The sequence below is a fragment of the Ovis canadensis genome, chromosome 18 (assembly GCF_042477335.2).
Source record: "Ovis canadensis isolate MfBH-ARS-UI-01 breed Bighorn chromosome 18, ARS-UI_OviCan_v2, whole genome shotgun sequence".
NCBI lineage: Eukaryota > Metazoa > Chordata > Mammalia > Artiodactyla > Bovidae > Ovis > Ovis canadensis.
In genome coordinates, this window is record NC_091262.1 from 44,804,503 (window position 1) to 44,816,598 (window position 12,096).

Below are 12,096 nucleotides of genomic sequence, written 5' to 3' on the forward strand. Positions count from 1 at the left end.
ATTGAGGGTTTAGAGAAAGTTAGGATTAAGTGATTCCCACATGCCCATGATGCGAGGAATAATCACAGGAAATCTCACGGGCCTATTGAGCTGGTCATTGATTTTCTAAGGAGGTGGTCTCAGTTTGGTAGAATCAAATGGTAATTGCCTGGCATCTTTTATTGAAATTTGTATTTTTTTGTGTGTGTGTGATTAGAAGTCATATGAATGATGGGGAAAGGATCAGAATTTTTACCTAGGTTAGTTGTGGAAGGTTCTATAGATCCTTGAAGTAAGAGGAGTTAAACTAGTTTGAGAATTGTGATATGCTCAGCTGATCAAGTCCACTCTGAAACAATCATATTATGGTAATTAAAATCTAAAAATATCTAATCCTTTGATTATTTCTATGCTTGATATAGTAATAGTCTCATTTAGATTAAAACAATATGGGTGGCTATAAATGATTAAGGAAAATATTTGGAAACTTTTTGCAAATTCAGGATAAATATATAAAAAATGTTTTTGTAAAATTATTTTGAAATCTGATGTAAACTTCACTAGCATAGATTTTTTTCATATTCTGTTGTGGAAAAAATTCCCTAGAGTTTATGGTCTTAGTAGTTTACCATCTTGTGGAGATAATTAAATTATAAATAATGCCATTTTCAGTTTTTAAATCTGCTATGTATTTTCTCTTCATTGATTACTTTTACCAAATGGGGTTATTTTCCCATTATTCAAATAAATAACTAGAATAAGAAGTCAGTTTGTGACTTATCCAAATAAACCTTATATCTTCTAATAAAATGTTTTTTCCATTATACCAAAAGGCAGCAATAACAAAAGATTAGAAGTATTGAGTATTCAGTTGATTTGTCAGGTGTTAAGTATGGACTTAAGTTCTCTGACCTTAAAGGGAAAGGAGATTGCTTCTGGCAATAGTGATCTGGGAAGACTTGGACAAGGAGGTGGGATCTCAGCTAGATCTTGAAGTATTTGGTGGGGTTTGGTCAACTTATGGAGGTTGAAGGAAAATTGTCTATATAGGTGAAAAGTAAACACAATCACACATTTAGGAAAGAGCATAGTGTATTCAGTTTTATCAGAACAGTTTGAGCTATATAGCACATGAGGGGTAGAGTTCCTATAGAAAAATTATAGGAAATTGTGTTGACAATAGCTTATAATTATATAGGAGCATGAATTGGTGAGCAAACTATTACCCATGGACATTTAATTTATTTTTCTTAGACTGGTTCAGAAATAGGGAAATAACAGTAAAAAGAATGTCTTAGAAAGCTAAATCTGTTGACAGTAGAAAATACTACAGGACAAATTATATTCACAAAGTCTGGAAGAATGCAAGGCTAGTTAAGAGCTGATGCCACTGTCGTAGGGTAAAGTGATAACAACCTGAGCTGTTACAATAGTGATGGGAATGGAAAGATGAATGAAGGATGAGGGTGATTTGAGGCAAAATCAATATGACTTGATCTTCACAGTCTCAACTATTAAGTAAAAAGTAAGAATTATTGACTGACATGGGAAGAACTAAAAAGTATGAAGCCTGATAGAACAGCTTGTGATCTGACTCAGGCTAATGCTTAATTAAACACTGTGACTCTGGACAGATTATTGAACAGTTTTTGTTCCAGATATTTTATATCCCATATCTCCTAGCTACTTCCTTATTTGTTTCTTGTCAAAAAATTTTTTAAACATAACAGCTTCATTGTGATATAATTCACATATGATAAAACTCACCCTTTTAAAGGGTACAGTTCAGTGGTATAGTATACTCAGTTGTGTAACCATTACCATTAATTTAAAGATGCTTTTATCACCTTCCAGAAGAAACTCTGTACCTATTAGCAATCACTTCTCATTCCTCTCTCCTATCCCTCCACCCACTAGCAACTACTAATTCTTATCTCTATGGATTTGCGTATTCTGGACATTTTCATTTAAGGAAGCAAACAAATTACACGCTTTTGGGATTGGCTTCTGTCACTTAAAATTTTTCAAGGTGCGTCCATGTTGCAGCATGTATCAGTAGCTCATTCCATTGTATTTATCCGTGGACACTTGTCTTCACCTTTTGGCTGTTAGGAATAATGCTGTGAACTTTCACAGACAGGTTTCGGTGTGCGCATCTTCATTTCTGTAGCACACATACCTATGAGAGGAGTCACCAGGTCCTTTGGTAATAACTTTTTAACTTTTTATGAAGTGCCACACTTTTCCCAAGTGGCTGCACCATTTACATTCCCACAAGCAGTGTGTATGTAACCAACTCTCTTCATTTCCTTCCTGTTCACTTTTCAGCCCCATGTAATTCGGCATTAGCTGTTACTGTTCCTCCCAGACTGATATTTCCAATAGGGACTTCGGTAAATCCAGAAGTATGTTTTCAGGTTCTGTCATACCTGATTATTAGATTTCTCAGCAACACCGAAACATTTTCCCCTTGGTTTCTGATTGCCTCTTCTCAGTCTCTTTTTGCTGGGAATTCCTGTTCCTTAACTTCTACCTGTTGGAGTTATTTAGAATTTGGTACTAGGTCCTTTCTCTTTTCTTTTCTCTTCATTCCTTTGCCTTAAAAAAATTTTTTTTTCCCCATGGAGTTAATTGTATGGTTGCACACAGTTGTAAGAAATTAGAGATACTTTGTACCCTTTGCCTAGTTTCCCTATGGTACAATTTTTGCAAAGCTGTATAGTATAGTATTATGAAACAGTGATATAGAGACAGGGATACAGTATATAGTGCTTATGCAGATTTTCCCAGTTTTATGTATAACTCATATATATCCCTGGTGGCTCAGATGGTAAAGAATTTGCCTGCAGTGTGAGAGACCTGGGCTTGATCCCTGGGTTGGGAAGATTCCCTGGAGGAGGGCACTGGCAACCCACTCCAGTATTCCTACCTGGAGAATGCCCATGGACAGATGAACTTGGTGGCTACAGTCTGTGGTGTCGAAAAGAGTCGGACATGACTGAGCAACTTGAGCACAGCACAGCACATACGTGTGTAGGGCTTCCCTGGTGGCTTAACGCTCTAGAATCTGCCTGCAGTGAGGGAGATGTGGGTTCAGTCCCTGGGGCAGGACGATCCCCTGGAGGAGGGCATGGCAACCCACTCCAGTATTCTTGCCTGGAGAATTCCCATGCACAGAGGAGCCTGATAGGCTACAGTTCACAGGGTCGCAAAGAGTCGGACACGACTGAAGCAACTTAGCGTGCATGCATGCATATGTGTGTCTTGAATTTTATATTGAATAGATTTGTGTATGCAACACAGCAGTCAAGGTGCTGTGCAGTTCCAACACCACACGGATCCTTTTTGTTGCCCCTTGAAACTAGACCCATTTTCCTCTAATGCCTCTCATTCCTTAACTCCTGGTAACCACTCATCTAGCCTGCATTCCTAATATTTTGTCATTATAAAAAAAGTTACATAAATGAAATCTTAAAGTTTTGTATTGTAACCTTTGGGGATTAGCTGGTTTTTTGTTTTTTACTCATAATTCCCTGGAGAGTCATCTAAGTGTCTGACTGGTTTGTTCCTTTTTATTGCTAAGTAGTATTCCATGGTGCCCCATGTACCACAGTTTGTTTAACCAGTAACTCACTGAAGGACCTCTAGACTGATTTCAGTGTGAAGAGTATTACAAGTAAAGCTGCTATGAATACTTGTATACAGTGTGTGTGTATATGTGTGTGAACGAATGTGAATGTATTGTCCTTTGTCTGGGATTCAGGTTTAGGAATGCAATTGCTAGGTCATAGAACCCCATGGACAGAGGGACCTGGCCAGCTCCAGTTCATAGGGTCACCCAGAGTCGGACACGACTGAGCAACATTGCATGCACTCGCAGTCACTGCATATTGAGTTTTAAAAGAAACCACCACACTGTTTTCCAGAATGGCTTTACCATTTTGCATTCCTATCAAGAATGTGTGAGTGATCCACTTTCTCCACATCCTCGCCAGCACTTGGTGATATCATTTGTTTTTATTTTAACCATTCTGTTAGCTGTGCGGTGATGTCTCATTGTGGTTTTAACTTGCACTTCCCTAATGAATATTCCTCAGTGTTGAGCATCTTTCATGTGCCTATTTGACAACTTTATGTTCTCTTCAAAGAGATATTTGTTCGTGTCTTTTGCCAGTTTTCTAATTGGATTGTTCTTTTGTTGAATTTTGAAAGTTTTTAAGATGCATTCTGCACAGTAATCCTTTGGATGTGTGCTTTTCTAGTTTCTTCGCCTGGTAGGCTGCAGCCCATGAGGTCGCTAAGAGCTGGACACGACTGAGCGACTTCACTTTGACTTTTCCCTTTCATGCATTGGAAAAGGAAATGGCAACCCACTCCAGTGTTCTTGCCTGGAGAATCCTAGGGACAGGGGAGCCTGGTGGGCTGCCATCTCTGGGGTCGCACAGAGTCAGACATGACTGAAGCGACTTAGCAGCAGCAGCAGTTTTTAGCTTAGTTTTATCTTAACAGAATCTTTTGTAGAACAGAATATTTTAGCTTTGAAGTAAAATTATGCCTTTGGTATGAAGTCTAAGAACTCTGCCTAGTCCTAGATCCCAAAGATTTTTCTTCTATTTTTGTTCCTCAGGGTTTTACAGTTTACATTTTACAGATATGTCTATGAATCATTTTGAATTAATTTTTGTATAAGGTATGAGGTTTAGATCATAGATTTTTACCTAATGTCCAATTGCTCTTGTGTGGTTTGTTGAAAAAGCTCCATGGCTTTTAAAATATTTCTGTGTGCCAGTGACTCCTAGGCTTGTCTCACACATCCCTATGTCTTTGGTGTTTCCAGTATTCTTCTGCTTTACTGACACCTCTACTCGAATGTCTCTTACACAGGCCTTCAGGACAAAACTTGAGCCCATCTGTTTTTCAGCCCCCTTTCCCCAGTCTTCCTTATCTCACTTAGTGAACCTAGAGTCATTGTGTATATCTCGTCTTTTTCTCATGTTCCTTTGTTTCTCCACTTTAAAGGGTTTTCAGATCCAATAGTTTCCAGTTTTGTTGCTACCACCATCAGTTCTCACTTGGATCACTTCAGAGAATTTCTGATCAGCCTCACTCATAAAGCTCTTTAGAGTGAGCTTTTACAGATTTGTTCTGATTGTTGCTCCTCTGCTTAAACACATCCCATGTCTTCCCGCTGCTGCTGCAGGTTGATGTCCTTACCTATTCCATATACTTTCTGTCAGCTTGCCCTTGCTTGCCTCTTCAGTCCTCTTGTTTCCACCCACACTTCAATTCCTGCAAGTCTCAGCTTGTGTGTTTCACTCGTAGGTATATTATTCCTGACCACCAGATTTAGAATAAGGCTTCTGGTTTTTCCGTCTCACAGAACTTTGGGACCCCCTCCACTACTTTATTGTTCACTTAACATCTAATCTTTACTATATTGCAAAATCATGAAGGCAAGTCGTATCAGTTTTCTTCATTGTATATTCTTATGTCTGCCTCAGTTTTTAGCATGCATACATACTATTACTATACATGCAATAAATATTTGTAAATGAATGAACGAGATAAGAAAATATAGTAACTTAGCAGGTCAGTTCAGTTCATTTGCTTAGTCGTGTCTGACTCTGTGACCCCATGGACTGCCCCACGCCAGGCTTCCCTGTCCATCACCAACTCTCGGAGCTTGCTCAAACTCATGTCCATCTAGTCGGTGATAATACCATCCAACCATCTCATCCTCTGTCATCCCCTTCTCCTCCTGCCTTCAATCTTTCCCAGCATCAGGGTCTTTTCAAATGAGTCAGTTCTTCATGTCAGGTGGTCAAAGTATTGGAGTTTCAGCTTCAGCATTAGTCCTTCCAATATTCAGGACTGATTCAATATTAGTTCTTCTAATATTCAGTCCATCCTTTAGGATAGTTTGATCTCCTTGCAGTCGAAGGGATTCTCAAGTCTTCTCCAACACCACAGTTCAAAAGCATCAATTCTTAGGTGCTCAGCTTTCTTTATAGTCCAACTCTCACATCCATACATGACTGCTGGAAAAACTGTAGCTTTGACTATATGGACCTTTGTTGGCAAAGTAATGTCTCTGCTTTTTAATATGCTGTCTAGATTGGTCATAGCTTTTCTTCCAAGGAGCAAGCATCTTTTAATTTCATGGCTGCAGTCACCATCTGCAGTGATTTGGGAGCCCAAGGAAATAAAGTCTGTCACTGTTTCCATTGTTTCCCCATCTATTTGCCATGAAGTGATGAGACCGGATGCCATGATCTTCATTTTTTGAATGTTGAGGTTTAAGCCAACTTTTTCACTCTTCTCTTTACTTTCATCAAGAGGCTCTTTAATTCTTCACTTTCTGCCATAAGGGTGGTGTCATCTCCATATCTGAGGTTATTGATATTTCTCCCGACAATCTTGATTTCAGCTTGTGCTTCATCCAGCCAGGCATTTCACATGATGTACTCTGCATGTAAGTTAAATAAGCGGGGTGACAGTATACAGCCTTGGCATATTCTTTTCCCAGTGTGGAACCAGCCTGTTGTTCCATGTCCAGTTCTAACTGTTGCTTCCTGACCCGCATACAGATTTCTCAGGAGGCAGGTAAAGTGGTATGGTATTCCCGTCTCTTTTAAGTTTTTTTTTTTTTTCTTTTAAGTATTTTTGACAGCTTGTTGTGATCCACACAGTCAAAGGCTTTGGCATAGTCAATAACGAAGAAGTAGTAAATGTTTTTCTGAAACTCTCTTGCTTTTTTGATGATCCAGCAGGTGTTGGCAATTTGATCTCTGGTTCCTCTGCCTTTTCTAAAGCCAGCTTGAACATCTGGAAGTTCAGGGCTCATGTACTGTTGAAGCCTGGCTTGGAGAATTTTGAGTATTACTGTGCTAGCGTGTGAGATGAGTGCAATTGTGTGGTAGTTTGAACATTGTTTGGCATTGCCTTTCTTTGGAATTGGAATGAAAACTGACCTTTTCCAGTCCTGTGGCCACTGCTGAGTTTTCCAAATTTGCTGGCATATTGAGTGCAGCACTTTCACAGCATCATCTTTTAGGATTTGAAATAGCTTAACTGGAACTCCATCACCTCCAGGAGCTTTGTTCGAAGTGATGCTTCCTAAGGCCAACTTGACTTCACATTCCAGGATGTCTGGCTCTAAGTGAGTGATCACACCATTGTGGTTATTTGGGTCATGAAGATCTTTTTTGTATAGTTTTTCTGTGTTTTCTTGCCACCTCTTCTTACTATCTTCTGCTTTTGTTAGGTCCATACCTTTCCTATCCTTTATTGTGCCCATCTTTGCATGAAATGTTCCCTTGGTATCTCTCATTTTCTTGAAGAGATTCTTTAGTTTTTCCTATTCTGTTATTTTCCTTTATTTCTTTGCAGTGATCACTGAGGAAGGCGTTCTTATGTCTCCTTACTATTCTTTGGAACTCTGCATTCAAATGGGTATATCTTTCCTTTGCTTTTAGCTTTATAGCTTTATTATAGTAAGTTAGCAAGATGTAGGCAAATACAGTAAATAGGCAGTTTAGGGTAGTATACAATTTCCAATCCACTGGTGTTTTATGAGCTACTTTACTGAGCCATCACAACTTGGCTGCCTTTCTTGCTTGGTCCAGGGTAAAATGTAGTGAGAATCAGAAAGATTATTTGACGGTAGTACAATACATTATTAGAGAGCTCTTTGTAAGCAATAAAGATGCTTTATTGGCTGATATAATAGGAGGTATTGTTTGTGTCCCAGTCATTCACAAAGAGAATACTTCTACTTCTATATGACCATGGGTTTTTTGTCTGTATTGAGGGAACATTATTTTAAGAATCTGGTTTTAAATGCCAGAACTTTATTGCTCTTTTAGGGCTCGGTTCTTATCCATGGCCCCTTTCCTTACCTCAACAAAGGGAAAGATCATGACTGTTTTATGTCGGCTGATAAACCTGCCTTTTTAAAAAATTTATTTTTAATTGGAGGATAACTGCTTTAGAGTATTGTGTTGGAAGCCTGCCTTTTTTTTTTTAAAGTGATCATTATCAAGAATTTGACTTAATATAAAATTTTATTTCTCATCTGTTTTTTGGATCCTTGCAAGAATCAGTGTTGCATGAATTGTGGTATTTGTTGTCCACTTAAGTACTGGTATCTGTTGTCCCCTCATAGCAATTAAGTGATCATCCTAGATTGTGGGTGGGGAGGTTAGCTGGCAAACATTCTTGCAAGAACCTCCTAGTAAAACAAAAATTTTATAAACTAATGCCTGAAGAGGCTGAACTTAGGATAGTGTATGCTATATAACTTTGGCAACTGAAAAAATTTTTAAGTTGAAAATGTTACTGTGCCCATGTATGTGGCATTTTATCTGTAAATGACCCTTAGATTATTTTTTTTTCCTAGTATCCTTGCATTGTCTCAGTATTCTGCAGGAGCTCTTTGTTTGGACCCTAAGAGCAATAAGAGCTTAGAACACATACTGATAAAATGATACAAGACAAAAGTAGAATTGACTTTTTTTCATGTGTAAATACTGCTGGTGGTATATATATTAAAGAGAAATTTAGTAATTGTATATACTAAGGAAAGTTTATTATGCACTAATATATGCTTAGCTCACTTTTTGTATAGGTACTAGAACTACTTTTGTCTTGTGTTGAGACATTGAACACTTTTATAGTTAGTATGTGCATGTAGAAAATGTACTTCCTTCTGATCTACAAGTATGAAAACTTTCCCTTCTCTCCTGACAAGACTCTCCATGCCCACAATGAAGAGTGGGGTGCTAAAGGGGAAGGTGGTGGTTAGATAATTGGTAACTCAGCATTAACTACATATGTCCTTTTCCTAAAATAAGTTTCTCTTTAGCGTTTCTGAAGTGTAAGGACCCAGAATGGTGTTAACTCATGAACAGATTACTAGACTTTGAGTGGTTTTGGAGAAATCAAAATCAAATGAGAACTTGGATCTTGTAATTCTGTTAAATCAGCAAATGCTTATTTAAAGCTGCAAGATTTTTAAATATGCAAGATACACTTTGAGCCCAGTGGGAGATTCAGAGTATTGTAGACAAATTTCTGAGTTTCAGGAACATAAGAGAATATACACAGTTTATCTTTTCCTGAAAAAAAAAATATGGTGTATAGTTGATTTACAGTGTTATATTACTTTCTGCTCTACAGCAGAGTGAATCAATTAATACATTTACATATATCCACTCTTTCTTAAGATTCTGTTCCAATATAGGTCATTACACAGTATTTAGTAGAGTTCCCTGTGCTATACAGTAAATTCTCATTAGTTATCCATTTTATATAGAGTAGTGTGTATGTCAATCCCAATCTCCCAATTTTTTCCTCCCCTACAAAGTGTAAAATCTCATGATTCTCCTTCCTGATTTAATTTTTTTGGAGTTTTTTTCTTCCTATTAAACTTCTGCTTTGAAAGTTCCCGGAAGTTGGGACAAGGAAGTAAAAGAGAGATGGTTGCCTGAATTCTCCAGGATAGGGGAGAGTTATTGACTAGTTTCTGTTAGTGAGTGATTCCACTGTAACTATTATTACTAGTGGTCTACAGTAGAAGTTTTTAGATTCCTTACTTCTCTGTTACTTGGTTTAGTCAATACAAGGATGCATTTGCTTAGCCACAATGCAAAATTTACAGGCTCGAGTGGTCTTGGCAAATTTTATGGGGCAGGAGGAAGAACAGGCATTTGGGAGAGGAGGCAGCGGAAGGAATCTCAGGCAAGGGAAAGGCATGGGCAGAGTCCCAGAGGACAGACAAAACTTGTGGTGGACACAGTTTTCACATAGACCTAATCAGTGGTCCTACCTTATGTGTTTTCAAGATTGCCACAGTTTTTCTTTTGTAATTACCATTCCTTTTATTTTTAGGCATGATATTTAATGTGTTTTAAAGTTTAACATTAAAGGAGGAGTTACTTTGTTTGAGAGAATATCAAAGGCTGAAGAATCTTGATCTAAATAATGATTTATAAGGGAGATCTAAGGGAGATTTCTAATGAAATCCCCCATAGTTGTCCTTGGTTTAGAGAAGAGTCCTCAGGACTAGAAAGAGAAATAGGGGAGCTCCAGAGAGGCTCCCTGGTCAGAACCATCTGATCTTCACAACAGAATGAAAAATATTTTAACTATAAATGCAGATGTTCATTATTATAAATAGGGTAAATTCATCACTGCTGTCAGAGGAAAAGCTCTTGGCTATTTAACATGATGGTGGAGAAATCTTAAGATGAGTAGAACAGTTGAAAACCATTTAAGGAAGATTTCGCCTGTCCCGATTCTCTGGAATGTTTAGGGCTAAGTTCTTAGTTTCTGATACCTTAAAAGTTTTCAAGTGTTCTGTTGTTAAGAACCATTATTTAGTTAAAAAAAAAAAAAAGACATTTAGATGATGACATCAGAATTTTAGAATTACCTATAGTTCTGTAACCCTAAAAACTTATTTTCATTTTTGCATAGTATCTTTTAATCTTGTATGCATACTTTCTTAGTAGTGATACTTTAAAAACTGAAGAAAGAATACCAAGATCTAGAGAATTTTGTATGATTCCTTTTTCTTTTTAAGGTACGTGTTGGGCGGTGGAGCACTGTGCATGGAACTACTCACAAAACAGGTGACTATTTTTCTTATGGCACTCAGGTATTTCAACCTCGGTAGAGTGTTTTAATTATGTAAGTTAGATTCTAAGTGGACAGAGCTGTTTGTAATAGTACCTACTTTAAAATATATATATATTTTTTGCTAATAGCACCTATTTTAATAATGAAAGCTATTTAAACCAGTAAAATGACATTGTACTTGGTGCTTAAACTATGCTAGGATGGGCAATAAGAGTGAGGTATGTTATAATTCGCTCATTTGTTGCTCTTACAACACAGCTTTCTTTGTTTTGTGAGATTTTGGAAATGGTCCAACTTGACTTTTACTGCTTGACTACAAACTTAACATAAATTTGATACTACTGAGTTGTTATATGCCATTTTCTTAAGCTTTCCTGAGTGAGAATCAGGAATACCACAGTGTTTTAGAGAAGTGTTTTCTTCTTTCTATAGGGCTGGAGCAGTGCCTATTCAATAGAATCGGTCATCATGCAAATCAATGCCACCTTAGTTAAAGGCAAAGCCAGAGTGCAGTTTGGAGCAAATAAGGTACTTTTATTAAGAATATCACATTAACTACGAGATACTTTTCCTGTTATGAAGCTTCTACCTGTTCTTTTAGTCTTTGTTATTTCTACTATAATTAAATATGTCTATGGTTTAAAATTTATTATTGGTTTATATATACTAGTGAATAAAAAATTGTATGTAGTTACATGCTTCCCCAAATTGAGATCTCATTGTAATAGTTAATTCCTAGTAAGCATATATGCACTAGGCTCTAAACTTTTTAATCTGTATTAACTTTCTATCCTCTAATAACCTAGAAGTAGGTACTATTATTGTCCTCATTTTGTAGATGAGGAAACTGAAGCACAGAGAAGTTAGGTGACTCATGTAAGGTCACAGGTGGAGAGTGAGGATTCGAACCAGACATTCTGCTTGTTAGTCTCTGCTCTTACCCACCGTCTTCTGTTCTTTATTCACTTACCATATCAGAAATATCTTTCATGTCTAATTATAGTTATCTGTGAACACTTAAGACCAAAACAAACTCTGAAGTTAGTATATTTTGGAAAAGTGTGTGATGGAAATCATCCCTACCTGACATTTTAAAAAAAATTCTGTATGTTCCTAAAATTCCTTGTGAATTTTGTATTAAATACCTATCCAAATAGTACTAAATCTAAGTAAGTATATCTAAATGTATTGCACATCAAATTAAGAGCTCACTGGAATCAACTCACAGAGGAAGCAGGAAATTGACTCTCTAAGGGGACTAAAGTGGTCTCATGTTAATTGTAGCTACAGTTCTCATCAGTAGCAAATGCCAATACTCTTTAGAAGAAAGGATTTCTGAATTAAGACTATAAGATTCTCAGAGATTAAGATCAGTTCAGTTCAGTCACTCAGTCGTGTCCGACTCTTTGTGTCCCCGTGAACTGCAGCATGCCAGGCTTCCCTGTCCATCACCAACTCCCGGAGCTTGCTCAAACTCAT

The 12,096-nt window shown here is 37.4% G+C and overlaps 1 protein-coding gene and 1 long non-coding RNA gene across 5 annotated transcripts in view; one reads left to right on the forward strand and one right to left on the reverse strand.

The window, feature by feature from the left end:
- Positions 1–12,096, forward strand: part of UBE2Q2 (ubiquitin conjugating enzyme E2 Q2) — a 60,567-nt gene that overhangs the window by 41,087 nt on the left and 7,384 nt on the right. For all 4 annotated transcript variants that reach the window (XM_069560125.1, XM_069560126.1, XM_069560127.1 and 1 more), the window contains 2 exons: positions 10,562–10,610; positions 11,050–11,145. In XM_069560125.1, the coding sequence (XP_069416226.1) occupies positions 10,562–10,610; positions 11,050–11,145 (145 nt within the window). The remainder of the gene's footprint in view (positions 1–10,561; positions 10,611–11,049; positions 11,146–12,096) is intronic.
- Positions 1–12,096, reverse strand: part of LOC138423796 (uncharacterized) — a 42,500-nt gene that overhangs the window by 19,385 nt on the left and 11,019 nt on the right. The window lies entirely within an intron of this gene.